This window comes from Ursus maritimus, unplaced genomic scaffold (genome assembly GCF_017311325.1).
Source record: "Ursus maritimus isolate PB19 unplaced genomic scaffold, ASM1731132v1 scaffold_26, whole genome shotgun sequence".
NCBI classification, from domain to species: Eukaryota; Metazoa; Chordata; class Mammalia; order Carnivora; family Ursidae; genus Ursus; species Ursus maritimus.
The window spans coordinates 43,954,815-43,979,352 of record NW_024425119.1 but is presented as its reverse complement, the minus strand read 5'-3'; the positions used below and the strand labels follow the sequence as shown (position 1 = coordinate 43,979,352).

The window sequence follows — 24,538 nt, the reverse complement described above, 5'->3', positions numbered from 1 at the left end:
TCTGCCCCACCCATTCATTCTCCAGCCAAGGAGCTGGGGCTTATACATGCCAGCACCCCAGGGTGGAGTAGGAGGGGGCTGTACCAGGAAGCCATCTGCAGGACACGGTAGAAAAAAAGGGGGGGGGGCCTGGGTACCAGGGGGAGGGAGACGAGATGGGGGGGCACTTGAGGAAGAGGGGCTGCAGCACTAAATCACCCAGTGGGGGGGCTCTTTCTGCCTGAGCTCAGTGGGGTGGGTAAAGGATAGACATTTGGGGAGGGGGAAAGAAGAATGGCGAATCGCCACATCTGGCAGGCAGGTGTCTGGCACTGTTCAGGCTGCAGTCACTTTCCCAGCCAAAGGGGAGGAAGGGGGAGAGGGGAGGAGGGGCTTCCCAGGGTCCCCTGGGGAAGAGGGAAAAGCTTACGAACAGAGACCCAGAGGCCCAGAATCAGACGGAGACCAGTGGAGGGAAATAATCAGACCCTGCTCCCCAGTCTCTGCTTTAGTCAGTGCTGGAGAAGGGTTTGCTCACAGTCCTGAAAGAAAATTGCTGGCCAAAGACTGGATAGGCCAGGGCACCAGAGTTCCGTTCTTCGCGGGAAACGAGAAGGCAGGAAAAGTTCAAACCAGGCCAGGCTGGGGAAACAAGCTCAGAGAATTTCAAGTTTGAGAACTGGTTAGAGCTCCATTTTCCACACTGTCACTGATCAGCAAAGCACCCCCCCTCACATTCACATGCCCTCCCCAACCAGGGTCAATGCTGGGTGGTCAGTAGACAGTAAGCCTGGAGACTGCTTCTTTCCCCTCTCAGACAGGCAAAAACAAAGATACCTAGCCCTCACCCGACCCCTGTAGCCCAACTTTCAGTGGACTACAAGGGTGATAACCCAAGCATTTTCTTTTTTTTCTACCTGCTGAGGGGGGTTCCCGGGCAGAGGGGCCCCACAGCTGCTGAGCTTAATTGCCAGGTTCTCATACAGCAGGCAACGCTGGACAACTCGGTCTCACGTCTTGGTGCTGGACAGGCTCTTCCCACTCCCATTACCTTCCTTCCCTCATCCTTTCCTGAGGTGCTAATGTGGTCTCTCCTGCTTACTCCTGGAATTGCAGGCCCATCTTATGAGCTGTAGAGGCGACTGAGAAGGAGACCCTTCAAAACTGCAGTGCAGAGGAGGGCTCCCCACACTCCCCCCCTCCTTAAAATCCTGCAGAGGAAGGGGGAAAGAAAACCAAAGCATTCTCCTGTCGCCGCGGCAACCATAAAACCCCCAGCTAAATCCATCTTGTGAGCTCACCGCCCCATTAAGATGCAGGGCCAGGCTCTGCGCCAGCCCAGCCACATTCATTTGTGCGAATAAAGGTGGAGGAGGGGGAGGGGAGCAGGCTCTGGAGGGACGGGGAAATGGCGAGAAGAGGTTATTTACACCACCGTCCTGACCTTCTGGAGCAGCGCTGGCTCCGATAAATAACCCGCTCAGCGCCATTTCAGAGCAGGAGTGGGAGGTGCAGGAAGGGAGCAGGGGCTGAGGAGAGCCCCCACGCAGGTGCGCGTCTCCGGGTTACTAATGGCTGAGGCGGGAGCAGGCAGCTGGCTTTGGGGGTGGTGGGGGGAGCAGTCAGTTCCCTGGGACTCCCACTGAGAAAATACCACCCCCACCCCACCCCTGGCGCCAATTTCCAGGCGAAGGGACGGAGAGATGCCAAGGAGGCAAACAGCCCCGTAAATTAGGGATGGGGGTGGAATGCTGGGGAGTCTCTGAGGTAGGAGGGAAGAAATATTATAAGATGGGGAGTGATGGGGGGGCACTGGAGGAATAGAAGCAGCTGCCAAAAAGAGAGGAAGAGGAACAGAAACATCACACAAAGGCAGTTTGGAAAAAGAAATGTGTTTTATTCCTCTTTGCACAAAGCAGTATCTCCTGACTCCATACATCTCTGACACAAAAATGCCCCCTCAAATACGCCCAGGTATTCGCCCCACTTCAGTCTTGGAGAACTGGCAGTTAGTGGGTGGGACAGAAGGCTTAAGTCTCAGGAAGGTTTTTTAGACATTTTTGTGGGAAGTTTTGGGTCAAGGGGAATGATTAGACCCAAGAGCGGGTGTTCCAACCTCAATCTTCCTGGGGAAATCCGAATCCCGAAGGTTTTCTGAAGAAAGGCACCTCTCCCAGCGACCTAGGGAGGGAAAGAGCCCAGACCTACTGCCTGGATGTAAGGCTGAGGCAGAGGGAAGACAGGGCTGAGCGGCAGAGACTGCAGACCCAAGGCAGAGGAGTGAGATGCATGTGGGGGAGCAAAGGGGACAGAGCCCAGAGGCCCAAGTCATAAATCCCACCCCTCCCCAGTTCTGAGCAAAAACTCTTCTTCCCAAGACTAAAATGGAGTTTTAGTTCAGGGACTGGCTTTGCTCCGGGGCACAGCAAGGACAAGCCAGGCAAAGATCCCACGGGTAGGGAAGGTGGAGAGTCAAGGTAGTGGACCAGGAGACGGACACCCCTACAGTGAACACTTACAAAGCACAGCAGTTTTGAAGCTATAAGCCAGGATCAGGGGAAAGAATGCAGCTGTGACTGAAATACAGAATTTTATAAGCCCTATCCAATAAAATTTAAATCCCTGCTTCTTCCACTCTGTCCCCTGCCCATTAGCTGTTCCCAATCTTTTTTCCAAGGCTAGAGGACAGGGCAGTAAGAAGGGATGGGAGGAAATGCTGAGGCCAGTAAGTGGGGCTGTGGCTGAGACTGGATATGCCACCCCCACTCACCCTATAGAAAAGAATTCTCTCTCTCTCTCTCCCCTCGCTAACATATGGGCTGTTGGGATGAAGGCCCAGTAATGGCAAAGGCAGGAAAACACTCAGCACATTCTTTCTCCTGCTTTGATCTCAAGTGTAACTGCAGCAAAGGGCACAGAAGTTGAGAAGAAAATATGGGGGCTAGGAGAGCATGAGAGCATAATCCGGTGTAAAAAGGAAGAGGGTGCTTCCCCTACCCTGCCTTTAGAATCTGCTGGGAGTTTTACTCCCAGACCACAAAAAAAGTGAGAAAGAATAGGAAGCATACATGGAGGTTTGGGGGAGCAATCACAGACAGAATGGAGATTTAAGGATCCCTTGTGATCCCCGAGATGACCCTGAGAGCATCAGTTGGGGGACTGGATGAGAAGTCACAGCAGACGTGTGGATTTTTTGAGGGGGTGAGGAGCCTGGAACAGTGAGGTCTTCACCGAAGGAGTGACCACTTGATCTGTTCTTTGGCTGACTGCAGCACCTGCAGGGACAAGGGCAGCAGTTGAGGGGCCGGATGGGGGCAGGGCAAGGATAGAGACTGGGGCTCTCCTTCCCTCACTTGCCTTCCCTGTCCTTAGAAGAATGGCAAATACAAAGTCCCCAAGGGTGGAGGGGTGGGAAGAAGCTCTCTAAGGCCCTAGAGGACTGTCAGTTTGGGAAATTCCAAAAGAATTCAAATCCACTGGGGGGATGAAGAGAGAAGAGGTATACCTGGGAGGAAAGAAAAAAACTGGGGGTTACTGGACATATGTTAGAAAGGAGGGGTTACCACATCCAGATGGACTTCTTGGTGAGAATTCCAAGTAGGTAGAAAACAGAATCCCTCCCTTGCCTCCCACATTAGGTAGACAATCTATCCGCAAAGTAGCAGGATGGATCTGCAAAACCTGCTTATTCTAGAATATGCATTTCCAGCTTAGCCCTCATTTGAATAATAAGAGGAGAGAGAGAGAGAGAGTGTGTGTGTGTGTGTGTGTGTGTATGTGTGTGTGTATGCGTGTGTGTGTGCACACACACAGACCATCTGCTTAAGGCAAGCCTCTGCTGGGGAATAAATCACTGAATGAGGAATCAGGCAGGGAGGGTTTGAAGGGTAGAGAGCAAGGCTGACAGCCACTGCTCACAGGAATGTGGGACAGGAGTTGGGTGGGTAGGGAGTGTTTGGCTGTATGAGTGTCCCCAGTTCTCTGGAATAAGAGGGAGCCAAGAAACATGTGCCTTCAGTCTCTAGACTCATTCAAACTTGGGCTGGGGTGGAATGCTGTTCTAGCCTCTTTAGTGGCCCAGTCCTTCTGGAGAGGAAGAAAAGAGAAAGTCATACCTGAGACACGGTCTGCTCCGTAAGGGGGACATCTTCGCCCTATGACACAGACAGAGAAGCATTTAACATGGGAGAAAGCTGGAGCAAGACCTCACTGAAGTTAGTAGTGGAGAAGGAAAAGGTGGTCTGGTCCTTTAAACTGAAGCAAAAGGCAGATGCCTGGCTTCTCAGTCCCTTCTAGGTAGTACAGCCACAGTTTTCTTGGCCAGAGGGACTGTAAGCAGAAAAGGGTGATTTCATCCATCCTCGGTTTTAAGGCAGGAGGACTTCTTAAAAGATTTATTCCATTCCAAGTAATCAGCAGGTTATCTGATCCTCAACTTGGGGGTGGGGGACCTGATTCCCTAGTCAGAGAAGACCTTCCCTGAATATCAATATCACTAGGGAAAGGATGAGGGGAAGCCAGGGGTAATTTAATGGATCCCGCAAGGCCTGATGGGTAACGACAGCATGTTAATTTGAAGAAATAAACTGCTGCAACAGCAGCCTGAGAAGGGGAAGGCGGGAGTGGGTGGAGGGGGGACCCTCTCTCTTGCCACATAGAGACATATGTTAGAGGAGAAGATTAAACTATGCAAATGGAGCCCATGGCAGTTAAGGGAGAAGATTTCCCATTACCCGACACTGTCAGCCTTCACTCTGTGGAGGTCAGAGCTGGGACATTCTATGAATGGGGAGATTTGCTTTGCTCAAACATCTAGGCACCCCACCACTTGCTGGTGGGCTCTCTCTATACCCACCATGATCTCCCTAGCAGACTTGGAGGCTTCTACGGTTAACTCAGAGGCCCCTTTCTGATATTACTACCACCAAAAGAGGACTGAGGTTCTGGCAAATAAATGCTTCCTGACAGAGAGGTGCTGTCCTCAGACTTTAAGACAAGGAAGCCACTCTCCTGACTCACCTGATTGGGATCCATCCCCAAAGGAAGTATAAGTCAACCTCAAGTTCCTTTATAGTTTCAGAACCATTACTATTGAAGTTTCTTCTATTCATCTTTGATTCAATTAAGTATGTATTAAATGTTCCCTCTGTGCAAAGACTATATGGGATGCTAGGTACCAGGGAAGGGGCAAAAATATGCTCCTTCTGCTTCCCCTCTTTGAGACAATGAGAATTTGAAAGGAAAGGGGAAGGCTGTATGTATTCTATAATCCCTGACCTTTAGATGCATTAACAGGTCAGGCCCTGGAGGGTGAGTAGATGGGGGATGTAGGGGAGCACACTCCTGCTTACCCTTAATGCCACCCGGTGTACCACTTGCTGGGGATCACTCTCTAGGATCACCCTAAGAAGACAAAGAAGAAACCATCATTCGCTCTGTCCTGAAAGACAAACTCATTCATTGTGGGGATACTCTGGTCACTCAGGCCACTCGCCTAGGATAGAGGCAATTACACCACCCCCTCACCCCAAATCCAAGGAGGTCCAGGCAGATCAGAAAACTCACCCTCCGTCTACGATTTCATCCACAGCCAAGAAGAGTCCCTCCATGTTCTCCAGGAGAGCTCGCTTTTCTACATTTTTCCTGAGTCCCCAAAAGAAGAGAAAAAAACCAGTCTGTGCATAAAAGGAATCCTAGGACATTGCCTGAGCTGGGGACTCAAAACTGTACCAATTCTCTCCACCAACCACACAGACTAAAAGGTAAATAAGAACTTTTTGGCTTATCCACTCTAAACCTCTTCTTACTCTTAGTTGCTAAGTAAGGATCAGGAATGTCAGGAAAGAGATTCAAAAACTACAGGCAATGTCTGACTATTCAAGAGTTGATTATCCAGAGCTAGTTTCTCCCCACCTACTGTGACGCTGCTAGCGACCCTGCTCATGAACACTGACACCGGTGGGCGGGAAAGGGAATAAGCAGCTAAACTCAACCTGGAGGGGCAGGAGGTGGAGAGGAGTTGAGTGCAAACTCTATTTGCACTTAAGCTCTGACAAACCTTCGAGGCCTCTCTCCGCTCCCCCCTCCTCCCCCTCCCTCCCCAGCTCTTCACAGGCCTTGAAAAGAAGCCCAGCTAGGGGCTGGGAACGGTCAGGCCCTCATCCACCAGCCTTAGATCCGGTGGTTGTGCCTGTGGCCAGTCACATCCGTCAGTTTGACTCTTTCACTAGATCACCGAAATGAAGTCTACGCATTCACCTGGCTAAGAAATAAATCATCCCCTTCCTGAGGAAATCTGAGCCATTCGCCCTGCTGATTTTGTGGGGCTGAGAGCGCCTGCTGTTCTGCTCCGGATGGCGGATGGCTGTCTGTACTGGGTTCACTTGGGAGCTGCTGGGGGAATGAAGTTCAGACTCCTGGATGTTTTCAGGAAAAGTATCTTATATCTCTTCTGTTGCCCATCTATGTGGGAACAGAGGGCTGCTGGGGAGGTGGAAAGGGAGGAGAGGGTAAATGGCGTATTCTTCCTGTTCTAAAGAAGGGAAAATCTAAGGGCTAAAGTTGAAAACTGGGAGTGTTGCCTCCATTCCCAAGGTACTTATGTTACATCTGGGACATTTCCCTATGCTTGCCTTGCCCCTACCTTCTAATGAAGTCTACGAAAGCACCTTAATGGTGCTCAGAACTCTGACAGAGCCACTGGGTAATAAGAGAGTAGAGAGACATTGCTCCCTCCCAGTCCCCTTTCTTAGGAGAATTATCCCACAGGAGGGACATACTTTCCATCCAGTCCTCCTCATCAATGTGAATCACTCTGAAATAATTAGCCTAACTTCTCAAGGTAAATCAATTCCCTGGAGCCTCTGCTAATTCCCCCACAAACCCCTGGGCCTGATGAATAGTGACTTTCTCTCCCAAACAGATGTCAAGAATGGCCTGCTCACCTCAGCATCTGGCTCAATGAGTCAAAGAGGCAATTCAGAACAGCCATGAGCATCAGCTGTTGGGAGACAGAAGAAGCAGAAGGATAAGGTTCAAGACCCTGAAAACTGCTACCTGAACAACAAACCCGCTAATTCATTAAGCATCAAAAGACACAGGCTTTCACAAAGGACCAAAAGCCTAAGGTGGAAGTAAGAGCAAAACAGGAAGAGGACCTGTGGTTTCTCACAGAAATAAATTCTGCTACACAATCTCACAATTTGAGGCCTCTCTTTGACCCGACTGTTCAAATTTTCCCATCACAATCCTCTACATATCTTTGCCAACTGTATATGTGTTACCTGATATCTTAGGTAAAGAAATCATTAACCAAACAATAGCTAAGGTCAGAGGGTTAGTGGAAAGAGCATGGCCTTTGGCGTCAGATAGATTTGGGCTAAATCCCAGCTGAGCCATTTCTAGATGTGTGACCCTGGAAAAGTTATTAGGTTGAACCATATGAAACTGCCACATCTATAGTTCAACAGTGCATATGCAAGTAATTTCATATCTTTCCTCATGGTTTGGTTTCCTCATCTATAAAATAAAGGCACTAATGCCCACAACTCACAGAAGTGCTGTAAGATTTAGATAACAACGTACCTTACAAAGCACTTAAGGTAGTAAGAGTTTCGGAAGAATTGATTCTCTCAAACTTTTACTTTTGTTTCAAATTATATGGGGGCTTATTTTTACTTATCTACTCTCCTAGACGTTGCTACCTGAGGTAAGTAGCTTTTCCTGGGCATAGGAAGCAGGTTAGGACTATACCCACAGTCTTCTCAAGTTGATCCATTCAGAATGTATGGCTTCAACATGACCCCAAATGTTGGCTAACTGACCCAAACTCAGTCAAGTGTGGACCCTTCATAGCAGAAGCAAGCATCCCCCCAACCTTGACCAAACCTCAGAAATCCATCTTTAAGGGATGCCTGGGTGGCTCAGTCAGTTAAGTGTTTGACTCTCAATTTTGGCTCAGGTCATGATTTCAGGGTTGTCAGATCAAGCCCTGTGTCAGGCTCCACACTCAGCACAGGGTCTACTGGAGATTCTCTCTCCCTCTGCCCCTATCCACCCCCTGCTACCACCCCCCCCGGCTTGTGCATGTGCGCGCATACTCTCTTTCTCAATAAAATCTTAAAAAAAAAAAAAAAAAAAAAAAAAAGGAATACATCTTTAAAAACTCTATACAGGGAAGGCCACTGATATATGTTAGTATGTATTAAAATATATGTGGTGTCTCCTACACGGAGATAAAAGAGCAAGAGCAACTGGGGGGGGGGGCACCTGGCTGGCTCAGTCAGAGGACCATGCAACTCTTGATCTCGGGGTTGTGAATTCGAGCCCCACGTTGGGTGTAGAGATCACTTAAATAAATAAAACTTTAAAAAATCAAAAAGAAAAAGAGCAATTAGGGAAAACTTCCACTCTAGGTTGATTTGTTTACTAGGCCATGTTTGTGAGGTCAGCAGGGATCTCTGACAACTTCATTAGCCCAGTCAGGAGCCAGAGGGACGGGGCACTCATAGGGTCCAGAACCAGTAACTGTGTCTTGCCCATGGTTTAGGAAGTGGGATCAGAGAGAGCAAAAAAGGGTGGAATTCTCACCTCATTTTCATAGGAGCTGCCAATCACATAGAAATAGAGATCGATACTGCTTTTGTATACCACTGTCAGGCCTTCCAAGAGGGCAATTTCACCTGGGGGGAGGGGAAGGTGGAAACAGTGGGTGGCCCGGGATAAGAAAGTAGGATAGAAGGAGTTACTACGAACTCCTGGCATCCAGCTGTTCAGGCTAAGGTAAGGTAGGTCATAATAACCCCCAAAGATCAAAGTTGACCTGCTTTTTCTTTCCGGGTGGTAGCAGAAGAAGGGAAGTACACTTGGGGAAATCAAAATGTATCTTCTCCTCTAACCACCTCCCCACCAACTACCCTTATTTCCCTCCTCGCATATGAGACAGGATACTAGTCGATCCTTCGGAGGTGAAAATGCAGAGCGGTCACCTTTACAGACTGCCATTCACCTGCCCTAATGGATGCGGTACAATAAGCAGAGCTGCAGTTAAATTTGTCAAGTGAGGCTCATAAATCCAGGGACTAGACAGGTAGCTAACAGCCAACCTGCCAGCACGGTATTCCCGCGTGAGGTACACTCACCTCCCCACTACATTCTGAAGAGTTTATTATATGAGGGGAGGAGGAAAAAAGAAAAAAAGGAGGCAGTCATTTTATCCTTTCTCTGCAGTCCTGCTGCCACCCGCTGCCCACCATGGTTCCCCCAACACAGGGAGCAGTGAAAGGAAAATGACCTACTGTCAGTCCGATGGGTCTTGTTGAAAATGTTCTTCTCAAAGGCCTTTTGCTCCTTGACGCTGGGGTAGGTGTCGTCATAGTACTGGTCAGAAAGAAAGGAGATGGGTTGAGTCATTAGAGCTGGGAGCCCAGAATGATTAGTGTCTGTGTTTTGCCCTGGATCTTGGATTTCTCTCCTTCAAGGCATGGGGTGAGGGAAAAATACTGACATGAAGAAGGAAGAACTATGGAGGCAGGGAATGGTCAGTGAGTAAGCAAATACAAAAAAAAAAAAAAAAAAAAAAATCCTTTTAAAGACCCTGCTGTAAGCATGCCCACCTCACATTTCTAAGACTGTAGGGGCAGAGGCCTACATGCCCTATGATGAAGCTGTGCCCCTGTCTGCATTCTAGGACAGCAATCTCGAGACTACTCTCACCGAGTGCTCCCTAGGAGCTACCCCATGTCAGGGAGCAGTGCTAGGGAACATAAAAAGCACTAGAAGCACAGAACACTTCTTTCAGACCCTCACTCACAGTATGAAGCTGAGGAATGGGGAGAGGCTGCATAAACCCCCTCTAAAGAAAGGCAAACCCTACCCAATCTCTCTCATACCTCAGCTCTCTTTTCTGCAAACTGCAAGAAGCAGGAGACAATCTAGCACATTGCTGAGCCCACTCCCAAGCTCTTCCTGGCACGGGGTGGAGATACAGGCTGCTAAATCGCTCTGCTCTTTAGGGGCTAATCCGTCGCAGTCAGCTGAAGACCTATGACAGGTCTGGCATTTAGTAACTGGATAACTGTTTCAAAAGGTGTCCTGCATAGTTACATCCAATTACAGGGAGGAACAGCTGGTGAATTCTAAACTAATCTCTACCTGCTGATTGATTTATGCTGTGCTTGCCCGGAGTTAATACACCAGGGACAGAAAAAATTTCCACAGGAGGGGGAGAATATGGAGAGAAGAGGGGTGTCCTTTCTCCTCTCTTTCTAGATCCAAAGTTTGAAACATCACACAGGGGATGTCAGGAGGTACAAGCTTGGTGGTGACTGCAGACCTAGGGCTGGGATCCTGGAAATGCAGAATTCCCTGGAAAAACCCAGGCAGGGTGACAAGGCAGAAGGAAAAGGGACAGGAGTGACGGGCACGGGCAGCCTGCTTCTCACACCCAGGCACTGTATTGTTCGGGAACCAAGGTTCCCAAGCTTTTCCCTGCTCTGATGCTGACAATAAAGGAGGTCGAAATCTGTGGGAGGCAAGTATGGAAGCAGGGCAACTAAGATACCGAAGCAGTTTGGGTTTTATCTGGAGTTGGCACAGGAAAATGGAAGAATTCTCAAAATTATAGTATCAAGGAATATGAGACAATAGGGGCAGTCCCAAGATCCAAATTTCAGATAAGTCTTTGTCTTGCTCCTAAATGAATTTCAAAGGGAATCTCACCTTGGCAAAAAGTCGATCTCCATCATTGTCCAGAATCAGGATGGCTTTGACAGTATACAGGGAGGGTTCCTGAAGAGATATGAACATACTCAGTCCTGAAGGCTCCTGCCACCACTGGCAAACTAGACACCTTCCCCTAGTCCCACTGGGCCTGCAAGGGGATACAGAGGTGCCTCTGTATGTCCCCCAGCCCAACCTGGTTAGATTTAGGTAATTCCCACTGAGAATGATCAAGTGGTGAATGAACTGAATTGAGGGAGGGGGCATTTCAACAAAGGACTCCAAAGCAGCATCAGAGAAACAGTTTCTCTGAGCCAGACTTACAGAGGATTTAATCAAGGTAGGTCATGCTGCTATTTCCAAATATTATGCTACAGTTATTTTCCAAATTACTCTCCTTCCCTGGTCTCCCATGCACAGGTAGGTATCAAAAGTGACCAGATTAATTAATAGGCACTGCACGAGGCTATCTGAAAATAGGGTTGAATGCCCTAGTGTACTTGGAAGTTTCTGCAGTCCCAATGCAGTAGCAATGCAGAGGCATAAAGCAGGCCTTCCCTAAACCACCCACACACACTGAGCAGAGGGAAATGAGCACGCATGCGTGTGCACACACTTATGCTCACAGATACACCAGTTCTGAACGCAGCCCAGTGAGACATCCATCTTCCAAGACTTCCCCTGCGCTCCCAATTCTACTATACCCCCAACCACTACCACTTAACTTCCCAAGACATAAACCAATCTGAATTTTGGGGGAATTAAGAAGTAGTAAAGAAGAGGATCTAAGAAGCCTGGAGCCTAGATATAATGAGCAGAAGGGGAGTGTTCTTTTACTACCCAAAATCAAATTTTGAGGATAATGGCTCTCATAAAGGAACCAAAGCCTCAGTCTTAATGGTTACACTCAAACAACTGCAAAACGTATCACTCTACAAAAGCTCCTCTACTCCCGCAACTTCTAGGGAACCAGCTAATCAGGAGACGAAGAGGAAGGAAAGGGAGGCAGTGTTATGTGTATGGAAGGTGTCTGCAGGCCCACATTCCTTGAATTTCTTTTCTTTTTTTAAGTAGGCTCCATGCCCAATGTACTCACAACCCCAAGATCAAGAGTCGCATGTTCTACCAACTGAGCAAGCTGGTGCCCCTCACATTCCTTGAATTTCTAATCAGCATTACTTACCATTGATATCCCTCCCCTGTGCTATGAGAAAGGGCTGTTGCTTTGCTGCCTCCCTTTCCTGGCCTTACTTAGGAAACCCGCAGTCCTCACAGGGGCTAAATATAATCTCCAAGCGTGTGTTTAGTAAAGACCCAAGAGTGAGGATGAAAGAATTATTGCCAAGGATCCAGAAACTGCAACCTCTACAAAGGTAAACTGTCCCATGAGGCTCCAGGAGGCTTATGGTTCCGTGCAAAGAACCAACCCTACGCCTCAGGGAGTTAAGAATGAGAGTACAGGGAACCCAGTCCTCTGACAACAGGGTGATGAAGAATGTAAGCTTTCCCCACTTGAATTCTTGAGAACAGCAATTTTTGTGTTTTGTTCACTGATTTATTCCAAGTGTCCTGAACAATGTGTGACACACACTAAACTCTCAGTATTTGAATAGATTATGAGAATTAATGAAGTTTGAGAATAAAGTAAAATTTCTTGAACCAGTAAGCATCTAGGGGACCCTCTAATAATTAGACTTCCAAATATAGGCAGATGTTCTGGTGTGGCCATTTTGGGTGATATTACTACCAACTTATCTCTCCTCTGATAAACACTTCTTAGAGATGCCCGCCCCATACACATTACTCCCTGGAGTAAATACTCTGTCTCAAACTAAAGAACTCTGTGTCTAGTGGAAGGAAGTCCCCTAGAATATCATCTAAAAGGTCACAAAGAGAAGGTTTCCTAACTCCTATACCACACAGAAAGATCTTCCCATAAAGCAGACTCAATTCTATAGCACCTGGATCCTCGATTCACCAAAAGGGAGACACCAATGGGAATGAGTTTCCTTAATAGAGGAAAAGAAGCCCACAGGGAAGGAAATTTAGAAGACATAATTTTTTCTACAACCTTTTCCCTGGAAATCTTTGGCTCTGTTCTTCTCTCCACATTCACAGGAATCTTGGAGAGCTTCCTAATGGTTTAAACTGGGCATTGGTCTGGCAATAGGTAACTGGTTCTTGCAGCCACAGAGCCTGGCATCCTTAGAAAGAATAAGATGGATCCCAAAGAAAAGAAAAACCCTTATAGCCACCGGCCAACTAGGAGAGAAACAATGCCCTTTGTGGCCAACAAGGAATGAGTGCCTAAAACTGCTGGCAAAGAAAGAAACAGATCCCTGGGTTCCGCTCCTAGCTTTTCTCACTGGCTTCCTAGGAGATGTTATCAAGGAAACCCCCAAAATAGGAAGTGGACCTTACTGGAAAGGATAAAAGACAGGCAAAGGAAGGCAGGGAGAAGACCAGATCTGACTTACTACAGCTCTGAAAGAGGTAAGAAGGCACTAGAGAAAAGGCTGGTCATTTCAAACTGCCAAAGGGATAACCATACTAAATAAAGCCAAGAATTTAGGCGTGAGTCTAAATTCTGTTTTAATTCTCCACTCTGCTACAGCTGGAGCCAGCAGCTTCTCCTTTACTTCTCCTGCCACCTCCTGACTACAGACGGTTCCACTTCATCCGGGGCCTTTACCCCTCAGGAGTGGGGAGGCCAAGAGTTCCTCTCATACCATAAAACCAGCCAGTTTAAAGGCCCCAGAAGCCATTACTGATAATGTAATTTCATCTTAAGTTTTTGCAAAGGGCAAGTTTATAAATAACTCCCAGCTATTGAGAAATGAGCCTCCTGGACAATGGACTAGGCTTGACCTTGTAAGACATTAAATGCCGATTACTGAAAAAGACCCTACAAGCTTAGGGCCATGTTCAAAGGATTTAAAAGGTCTATTCTTGCCCCCCACTCCCGAATGTGTAGCTGCTAGAAAGCTTTCGAGACAAAGTTCTGTGATGCACTGACTTTCAGAGAGCCACAGCCTGAGTGTATAACAGAACTTCACCTCAAATGCTAATAGTGCCTGGAAATGATATGTAGGCAGACTGGTTTGTGGGAGTTTGGGTATCAGACAGATTTTCTTGCATATTTTTATTATCAAGAAAACTAGACTGGGCTCCTCAGGAGAGCTGAAACAACACCGAACAAGCAACTAGCCTGCTGCAAAGAAGTCTTTGATCTCAATCAGAGAGCTTTCTGAAGCCTGGTGAAAAACATCATCTCCCAGTACCCCCGCCCCCAGCACAGAGGGGACTAGAGGAGGAAGTCATTCCTAGTGCTGCCCCCTGTGGGCCTTCGAATGACCTGCAGCACTTCCTCACGATTATAGTCAGCAAAAATAACTAAAAAGGCAGCTCTGGATAAAAGCTATTTTTGTGTCTTGTAAGTCAAAGTAGGGGAGATGGGCTCTGAAAAAGCACTGAATGAAGTCAGTTCACAATGTATACAGTAAGAGGGAACTCTGGGATAAGATCATGGAATGCCACCAGAAGAGGACTGGGTGTGGGGGGGTTAAGTCTTTGCAGCAGGCAGACAGGATATTTGAGGGCTAAGACTGGTTACTTTATTTAATTCACGGGGGAAAGGGGACACGACCAAGAAGCCTTTATGGAGTTAGAGGATGTTAGCCACAGAGCTGAAAGGGCACAAGTAAGAATCCGGTTGAGATTCCTAGAAAGTTCTTCATTTTCCACTTATAAAGAAATCTTTATGGCCATGCCAAAAGTAGTACCCTGGCTTGGCAACAGGTTCTGAACAACAAGAAACAAGATGCTCTTCCCTCAACCCTTTTTATAAAGTAAAATCAAAACTCTATAAACTAGAAGGAAAAATTCCTAGATACCACTCCCAGCTCCACTTGGCTAAGCAGGTATTTTGCTCCCTGATTCTGTGCCAACTTTTTTTTTTTAAGATTTTATTTATTTATTTGACAGAGAGAGAGACAGCCAGCGAGAGAGGGAACACAAGCAGGAGGAGTGGGAGAGGAGGAAGCAGGCTCCCAGTGGAGCAGGGAGCCCGATGTGGGGCTCGATCCCAGAATCCTGGGATCACCCCTGAGCCGAAGGCAGACGCTTAATGACCGAGCCACCCAAGGGCCCCTCTGTGCCAACTTCTTCAAAATGAAAAGCTCCTCTGGGGTTGAGGGTTCCAATTTGCCAGCCACAAGCCTAGGGACTTCAAACGAAAAGAATTAACTCAAGGATTTGACAAGGAAGCATAGTTTTTATACACTACCCAAGGGTTTGCTTAGATTCAAGCACAAGTCAGGAAAGACGAGGAGCCACAGGTACCACGGAACATAACCCAGATGCCATGAGACCAAATACTGGCTATAAAGAGGAAACTGCACACAAATCTTAGGAAGGAAGAAAGTGATGTCAGGAAGAGACCTAGGAAGAATCTTCCTATCTGACACAGATACAAAATGTGAAAGCACAGTCACTACTAAGAACTCATAGGCTACAGGAGAAAATGTTTCTAAACTCCTAAAATCCTTTATTATAATCTGGATCAGCCATTAATTCAAGTTCTACCTTTCTGTGGGACTCTGCTTCTTCATCAGAGAAATGAGAGGCCTGATCCAGATCAGTTAAAGTTATTAATACCTTAAGTTACAGAAGACCTCTTTGGTAAGGTGATGAAATCTATGGACCCCGTTCCCAGAAAAAACATACATTCACAAATTTATGATTTCAAGGAGCTCAGTTAGAATTAAATATGATACTGGGAGGATAATAAGATGGTGTGGAGAGAGGAGGAAAAAAAGGGGAAATGAGTGATACTTTTGTAAATAACCCCCTCTCCTCTGCCTGGCACCAAATAATGATTTCAATAAATACGTGTGTGTGGCCTTCATAAATTAATGAATATGATTGAGAAAACTAACGCAGCCAGCAGGGCGAGCAAAGGTCAGCACCTTTCAATGACTAAATCTGGTGGCTGTGAGACAGGAAGGACAAAGGTAACCAAGACCACACTCTTCAGGAATGCAAAATCTCAGGTCCTCTCTTAATATTCAGAAAGCGTGGTGCCTGGCTGGCTCAGACGGTTGAGCACACAACTCTTGGTTCCAGGGTTGTGAGTTTGAGCCCCACACTGGGCCCAGAACTTTTTTTTTTTTTTTTTTTCAGAAAGTCTATCTGTAGAATTTTTCCCCAGGGGCCACATAGTCAATTCTCCAACTATTAGGAAAGTGAAAGAACTACAGAAATGCAGGATAAACCAAGCAGCACTGGAAAGAGAGAGGAGTTGAACAAGCAGAAATCAGAGTACTCCACACCCAAGGCCTGAGAGCAACATTAGAACTTCCTGCCTTCCCAGTTCGGTAATCCAAGAGCTCTCATTTAAACACCAGTCAGTAAGGGGAAATATCAAATGGAACTAGATCTATTTCTGCCAAGTCCTTGGTTATGATGTTTCATGCTATCCGAACCCACCCCCCGCTGCCCCATAGTCTAAGAGAATGAGTTGACAGCCTCTGTGTTCATCTTTCAGTCTACCAAGCCAAAATTTAAAATCACATCCCGAGGAGTACCTGCTATCCTCTGCTCCAGTCTGTGTCCCTCTAACAGGTCCACAAATAATAGAAAAGGAGTTAAGAAAATCAGTAGAGCTATCCAAACCTGTGACTGTAGGTGGGGATATCTGCCTTGACAGTGTGAAAACTAAACAGCCAGATAGGGAGACACACACTTCACCTGCAGCCTGAGACTTAGGTGACACAGGAAAGACTTCTGAAGAGATGGACGTGGTCAAACACCGAAAGCTAGGAAATCTAAAGATAAGAGAACTCCTCTAATTGTCCTATCTGAGAGAAAGGCAAGACAGAATGAGAGGGCCTTTGCCAGTACCAGCATCTTATATCGTGCACGGACTGAATCTCCCAGTTCATTTTCGTCAGCTGCTTGAGGGCACTCTGCCCTGTCTTTCTAATTACTCTACTATAAGTGGATAGGTAGGCAATGATTCTTTACTCCTGTTCAATCCTTTATTTGCTTCTCGAGTTTCCCTTTCCTTTCCATAACTAGTTGTCTTGTCAATATCCTAACTCTAATCAAGTCGTGTCAATGGAGTAAAAAACAGTAGCAAATATCTAGATGAAAAAGACCCTAAATCTGCCACAGGGTCCCTCAAATATCTGGATAATTGCATTCATCCTCTGCCTCACAGGGAAGACCTGGCTTCTCAAAGATCTGGCTTTCTTCGCATGGAGACCCCCTCCTCCTCTTTTGACCATGTGACAGCTCCCCTAGACCTCTGATATAATTTATACCTTGCCAGGGACCAACTCTTTCCCACCACTGTGAAGGAGAGGGAAAAAAAATATATAAATACGTCGGAAATCTATAACGAGGTCTTCTTGGAGGGCAAGACATGGAGAGAGTTAGAAGCAGCGTCAATTGCTCTTTGGGGGTTTTAGTTCAAGCCGAGGTCTGCTTCCAGCAATCAACCATTAAAACAAGCCGGCCAGAGTAACAGCACAGTTTATTCTGATCATTTAATTTGAAGTGTCAATAAATTAAACTTCAATCAATTAAACTAGGTGTGCAATAACCCAGATGGACACCCCGACACCAACATAATCACAATAAAAATTTTTATGGCTGCCAGGGACCTCACCGGGGGCAGTGCTGGCACTGCTCGCGCCCTAGCTGAGAAATATATCTCCACAGTGCAGGAACGAGGAGATTGCTTCTCCTAACTAAATGGAGGGGCCAGGCACCAACAAGGACGCAGCTGGGAGAGGGGCACAAGGGACTGCCAGGAACGAGATGGGAGTGCTTTGGGGGCTTAATGTAATTGATACCTTTGCCCAGAGCAGGGGGAGGGGGCATTTAGGCCAAGTACCTCTACTGTTAGTGCCAAAGGAATTTAACAAAAGCCCCATTAAGATGATTCAGGAAGCGAAGGCCACAGAGCAATATCAACCTTTAAGTCATTGATGTATTCTGCATAGTTTCATAAATACGCATACTCTTGTGCACTCTGGATGCCCTGATTTTTGAATGAGGCTTAGAATTTGGGATTTAAACGTTTACTAAGGGGAGAGAAAGGATAGAATTAAGTCTAGTCGGAAAAACAATGGAAAAACACAGTTAATCTAGAGAGGATTAGGAAAAATGAAACCTATGAGGAAAGATTTAAGGATCTAGACTGCTAAAGTAATTCAGCTTTCAGAAAAAAAGGTAAAGGGGGAAAGGAGGAAGGGGAGATACGTCATTATCTTTAAGATTTCATTGGTTATTAACGGAGAATGGTGACCTGCAGAGATCCCTCTCCATTCACAGCTAAGAAAGGGAGAGCACGGCAGAAAACAGCAGGAGAGAGGAAGCTGAGTCCAAAGATGCACGCTGGGAGCACTATAAAGCACAGGGAAGGGAAAGTGATGAAAGGGTCTCTTTCCTTAGAGACTACAAGAGGACCTGAGAAAGATTAGACAAATCTGCTCAAAACCTAGAGCCAGGGGCGCCTGGGTGGCACAGTGGTTGAGCGTCTGCCTTCGGCTCAGGGCGTGATCCCGGCGTTATGGGATCGAGCCCCAAGTCAGGCTCCTCTGCTGGGAGGCTGCTTCTTCCTCTCCCACTCCCCCGGCTTGTGTTCCCTCTCTCGCTGGCTGTCTCTATCTCTGTCAAATAAATAAATAAAATCTTAAAAAAAAAAAACAAACCTAGAGCCAGATTACTTACTTCAAGAAAGAAATGTGACCCACTGTAAAGTACCTAAATGAAGGGAAACTACTGGTATTTAGAAATTCCCATAATCAGATCAAACTTCGGCAGATGTTTCTTCTTGACCCCCTCTAGATTACCCTTCCCTTCTTCTCAATAACCTATGGCTGTGTGCCTTGTAGAGGTGAGGATAGAAGAATACACTTTGATCAGATTTCTTCAGAGGTCCAGCCAAACCAGGAAACAGAAACGTGAAAGGAGGAATCCGACAAGAACTTTAGAAGCTGTCTGCCCTCTTTAAGGAGTGGTCCGTTCAATATTATCACGGTACAGTAAACTCTAGTTCAGTAGAGAGCTAAGGTAAGATCCAGGAATTCCTCATACTTTTCACAACGAAGACGGCAATTTAAGTAATCAGATGCCGCTGAGTAAACAGAGGAGGGGATAAGGTGAAAAAGGACCAATGCAGGAAGGTGATTCTGAATCTGATGGGGCTAAATTTCATGGGCCAGTTTGTGAGGGTAGAGAGAAATAAAAATTTAGGAAGTATCACCTGATTCTCAACTAGGGTTCCTCATCTGAAGCACTGAATACTGAAAACTATTTAAATGACTGTTGTTGTTTTTTTTTAGTTTCTCCCAAGGATGGTACAAACTAGTACCATTGTGGATACAGAGAAGTTGATTCATTATATTAATGAATGCCTTAGGGTTTAATTCTCTCCTAGAACTTTGGTTGAGAAAAGACTGGAATGGTGAGAAAGATATACAAATTCTTATTTGGGGGCCCAAAATATAATGAAATTGTAAAGAGCCCCCCTCAAAAAAAAATGCTGGAAAGAGCTGACACAGAGGAAGGAAAATACTAGTTTAATATCATAAGAACTCTGGAGACCAGCACACGTATTGATACCTGTTAGTACTTTGTCCCCAACAAAAGCTTTATATAACTGACGTTTAAAAGTACAATTCCGCATACTGAAGAGGTAGAAAGTCCATGATGAGAAAACCTACAGTAACATAAGACTCAGTCTGGGAGGATGAGGAATCAAAATTTAACCCTCATTTGACATGTGCTTCCTTGAGCAATCCCTTTTTCCTGTAATTTGGTTTCCCCTAACCCCATTACATAGATTTCTCATGACAAAGAATCAGTATGGTTTTAAAAGCGAAGTTCAGGGGTACCTGACCAGTTTTGCAGGAATCTGTGAAAGTGGCATCTTAGGTACAGATCAAAATGGATATAAGGAAGAAGCAGATTGAAACAGACTTCACTGAGGAAGCAGAGACTAAAAAACGAGTGAGAGACTTTCACATATACCTCCTTCAACTCACCACTACACACAGATCCCTTACTAAGAGGGCTCCCCAAGTATCATGTCCCTCAGTCCTACACCTCTAAGCAGGCTCCCTTGTAAACAGATGTAGACAGCATTGTAAAAGCTCCTAAAAACTTCCAAAGAAACCAACTCCCTGGAATTTATCCTAGTCTGTTAACTGGTTAAGAATATTGGCTAACTGCCTGGTACAGAAAACATCTTATTAAAAACTACTCAGGGGTTGGGACACCTGGGTGGTTCAGTCAGTTAAGCATCTACCTTCAGCTCAGGTCACGATCCTGCTTCTCCCTCTACCTGCCACTCCCCCTGCTTGTACTTTCTCTCTCTCTGACAAAACAAAACAAAACAAAACAAAACAAAACAAAACAAAGAAACTACTCAGGGGGTGCCTGGCTGGCTCACTTGGTGGAGCCTGCGACTCTTGATCTCTGAGTCACAAGTCTGAGCCCCACACTAGGTGTAGAGATTACTTTAAAAAAATTAAAAATTAAAAAAATAAAAAACCCTCAGATTTTAAGCTTGCTGCCTAGACTTGCCCAATCCATACGATCAGAAGGAATTATCCCTATCTTTACCATTTTGTAAGAAAAGAAATCAAACCTGTTATTCTCTTTTACCTGATAAAAATCTGGATGTGCACATATATTAGAGCTGAAGGAAAAGATACAAGAAAATGTCTTTGGAAAGATCATGGAATTCAACTCAATCAAGGAAGGAGGCTGGGAGCTAAATTCCTATACACACATACACAGTAACATCCCAAATTGCACAACAGAGCACTTGAGAGAGAAATCCTCTAGTCCAGTCCTAAAGAAGGGGTAATAAGTATTTTATTTGTTTTAACAAGCAAAAGGGATAATATGGGCAAGGAATCTAAAACACTCCCTTCGCCACCAAAATTCTCATAAAACCAGAGGGAGACTTAGCATCCCAGATCCTGCACTAAGAATTCCTAAAGTCTTAGTAGGGAGAAAAAAAGAACAGAACAAGGAGTCTGGAAAAAATATTTTATAATCCATGCTAACTCTATCAGGTATTCCAGAACTTTGATGGAATACATTCACCATGACAAACCTACATAATGGGGATTAACATGAGACCGAAGTAAAAGGAAAACCATTTTTGGAAGAAATGTAACGTTATTATCAAAAGACAGTCAAGCTGTGACAGCCATGAGGAGAACCCGGTGATGACAAACACCTGCAGTCTAGTCTTACAATTTGGGGCTAGTTTGAAGGTTCGGAGAAAGTCAAACCAGGCTATCATCCATAACGCTCAGAATGAGGGGGAACCTCAAGGACCCCGATCCAGTACGCTTATGAGCCTACGCATCCTAAGGACTCCATGTGCTCGCTTCAACTTTCCACGGATTCTGCCCTCTCCCCGGAAGAGCTTCCTACTCTAAACCGAGGCGTTAGCTCCTACAGTTCCTATACTAGGCCACACACTTATTTCAGGGACTGGCAGAAGCTTCGGTCCCCGAGGATTACCCGGAATTCCCCTTTCTACCCCCTCCCAGTCAGGTTGAACCCCAACTCCCGGCCCCTCTGGACACCACAGCATCTCCGCTGCCCCTCCGGCTCCTACCAAAATCAGCGCCTCCATCTTGCCCCGCAGCTGGTGCCGACGTGGAGCCGCAAAAGCAACACCGCCGCTGATTGGTCCCGCGTTCTCATTAGACCCCGCCCAAGAGGAGGATTATTGGACTATATCGTACCAGCTATTGCTCTATTGGCCAATCAGTGTACTAACTTGCTTAGAGGAAGCAAGGGGTCCAGCCAGAAAGCGCGGGCATTTGATTGTCAGTTTAAACACTCAATAAAAAGCCAAACCCTCACAGTTGACTGGGGCGGGAGAGTCAGTGGGGCGGGGTTGTTTCCATGGGGAACAGAGGAAGCGATTATTAATTTTCAATTGGCAGAGAGGAGAACACGTGATATCGTCGGTCCGCTTTAGCAACTTTAATCCGCACTCCCTTTAGGGGGCGCTGTGTCTCCTTAGCCCTCAACACTGGCAGCTCTTGACGGAATCCTATCCTAATCCTCATTCCAAGAGCCCCCCTTAGGCCCTGGGTATCCAAGGTTGCTTTATCAAACATTGCTAGCCCTTTCCTCCGACTCGCTGAGATCCCTTCAGTATCCTCACAAAGTCTGCACAACCATCGAATAAAGCCAAGAGATGCCTAGCGTATTAACTAGATAAAACAAGCCTGCCAGGTGTTAATTGCTACAGTAACAATCTCCCCAAGATGGAGTCCCAGGCTTTGCTGGGCACAGGGAAGGACAAGAAGCCAGAGAATTTCTAAAGCAGATTTTCTTTGACCAGGCATGAAACGGGACGTTAGAGCTTTGGAGACTAGATAGGAGAGAGTAGGAGGGACAAAGGGGTAGAGGGTCCAGGATAAGGAAGGGCATAGGGAACAGGGTCTGCGGTTTTCCAGTAGGGACAAGCTGTTGCAAAACGAGAAAAGAGAAGTTTACAGAATGCAGGGATTTCACAATATGGAAGGTTTTTGATGAAGTTTAGCTTTCCCCTACCCCTAGGTTCGTTGGTCCCGACTCCTCCTAGGTCAAGGACACCTATTGCCTTATATTATCTCTAAAGAGTGGGTTTTTTGGGTTTGTTTTTTGTTTTTTTCCCATTTCTGACAATTGCGTCTTCAGGAGCTCTCCAAGAAGAGCATCCAAACCTACCCAGGAGTTTTTCTAATAATTTAGGAGTAGAGCCAGAGGGCCTAAGAGAAAAGTCTAGAACAATACAAAACTAGAGTTAATATATGGTATGAAGGAGGGTAATTGTTTTTCTGGTAAAGTCCCCGGTGACAAGCCTCGTATCTGGAGCAAGTAAGGGCTTAGCCTTTATCTGTTCTGAATGGGGAGTTATTCAAACATTTAGCATTGTGCCTGGCATCACAAAGTTGTCCTTGGCTTGGCACCTTAATGATAAAACTAACATTTAATGACCATCTACTATGTGCCAGGCACATGCTAAATCTTTGAATAGATTATTTAACATTTTTATGTATTTATTTTTTAAATACTAAAAAAGTTAGCCGTTTATTATAATTTATTTTATTTAACGATCTAGGAAGTTCACAGTCATCAGCAGTTCCAGTGCAATTTCAGGTGCAGTTGGGAATTCAGGAATGTCTCTGTGGAGCTGTTAGTGTAGTGAACATTGTAAGTAAAATACATGCATACTTTTGATAGCACATATGAACAGATGTCTCTCAAACTGACTTCATTTGTTTCCTTTCGTCTTTCCTTCCTCCCTTCCTTCCTTCCTTCCTTCCTTCCTTCCTTCCTTCCTTCCTTCCTTAAGAGGCTCTAGACCCAGAGTGGAGCCCAATGCAGGGCTTGAATTCACGACCCTGAGATCAAGAGCTGAGCTGAAATCAAGAGTCAGAGGCTTAACCGACTGAACCAGCCAGGTACCCCTCAAAAGTTTTGTTCTCTGCAAACCAACCTGGGCCACTCAACATGGCTATTATTGTCCTGATGTTAGTGCGTGTTCCCTTTATACAATAAATTCATGACCATCAAAAGGTATCCGTTTGATATACATGGCATCAGGGCCTTCACAGCCCCTGATAGGTTTTCTCTTCTCCACCCATTATGTTCTTATTAAATCCTACTTTGCTTCCACGGGAATTTTAGTAGTTTGTCGCCAGCCCTGCAGCCACCGTGCTGGGTCCCCACGCACCGCCACAGCCCCTACTCCAGGGCCACCCCCTCTCCCCCAGCTGCCTGCCACCCCAAGGCCCATTATTTAATATTTTTAGAAAATCTGTATGAAGTAGATGGTTATTGCTCCCATTTCATGGATGAGGAAAGTAGAGCTCAGAGAAACTAAATGATTTACTTAAAGCCATAAAATGATTAATTGGCAGCCATACATTCAAGCATAGGAGGTCTGGTTCTAAACCATGTTCTTTTTTTTTTTTTTTAAGATTTTTTATTTATCTATTCGACAGAGATAGAGACAGCCAGCGAGAGAGGGAACACAAGCAGGGGGAGTGGGAGAGGAAGAAGCAGGCTCATAGCAGAGGAGCCTGATGTGGGGCTCGATCCCAGAACGCCGGGATCACGCCCTGAGCCGAAGGCAGACGCTTAACGACTGAGCCACCCAGGCGCCCCTCTAAACCATGTTCTTACCCACAATCCACTCTTCTAACTTGTGGTACAGCCTCTTGTGTATTCCAGTCCTACCTGAAGTACCGTACTCCAGCGCCAGATGTGCTATAAGGACCATGAGGAGGAAAAATGTGTAAGGGGGGGGTCCTCTTCCTTTGATAGAGTAAGTGACAAATTTTAGCAATCAGACATTGTTCCAAAAGATGGCTCGTTCTTAGCTCTCCAGCCTATTAGGTGACTGTGCTGTAGGGAGAAGACAACTGGCTTGATGGAGACGTTAATTCTTGTTGTGACTTGGACTTAATAAGCAAGAGCCTTCTGGAGCATCTGGCTGGTTCAGTCATAGAACCTGAGGCTCTTGAGCTCGGGGTTGTGAGTTTGAGCCCCATGTTTGGGATAAAGATTACTTAAAAATTAAAAAACAAAACAAAACCCAGACTAGAGCTATCTAGAGTTAAAGTTTTATCTTCCATATCTCCTTCACTTGGAAAACCTTTAAGAATCAATCAAATGGGGGCACCTAGGTGGTTCAGTCAGTTGAGGGTCTGACTCTTGATTTCGGCTCAGGTTATGATCTCAGGGTCCTGAGATTGAGCCCTGCTTGGGGTTCCTTGCTTAGCGGGGAGTCTGCCTGAGATTCCTTTTTTTT

General features: G+C 46.1%; 1 protein-coding gene and 1 pseudogene across 2 annotated transcripts; both read right to left on the bottom strand.

Annotated features, from left to right (window-relative positions):
• Positions 1–1,855: 1,855 nt before the first annotated feature.
• On the bottom strand, positions 1,856–21,444 carry COPZ1 (COPI coat complex subunit zeta 1). Of its 2 annotated transcripts, none has more exons than XM_008704686.2 (9): positions 21,344–21,436; positions 10,699–10,767; positions 9,276–9,357; positions 8,569–8,660; positions 6,924–6,979; positions 5,545–5,622; positions 5,331–5,382; positions 4,095–4,133; positions 1,856–3,254 (listed from the first exon to the last, which is right to left on the bottom strand). In XM_008704686.2, the coding sequence occupies exons 1-9, from the start codon at positions 21,359–21,361 to the stop codon at positions 3,207–3,209; spliced, it is 534 nt and encodes a 177-aa protein (XP_008702908.1). In that variant the 5' UTR covers positions 21,362–21,436; the 3' UTR covers positions 1,856–3,206. The 2 variants fall into 2 exon arrangements, with proteins under 2 accessions (XP_008702908.1, XP_008702907.1); XM_008704685.2 differs by having other exon boundaries at positions 3,176–3,484; positions 21,344–21,444.
• A 1,387-nt stretch (positions 21,445–22,831) lies between these two features.
• Positions 22,832–23,588, bottom strand: LOC103675678 (annotated as a pseudogene).
• Positions 23,589–24,538: the final 950 nt, after the last annotated feature.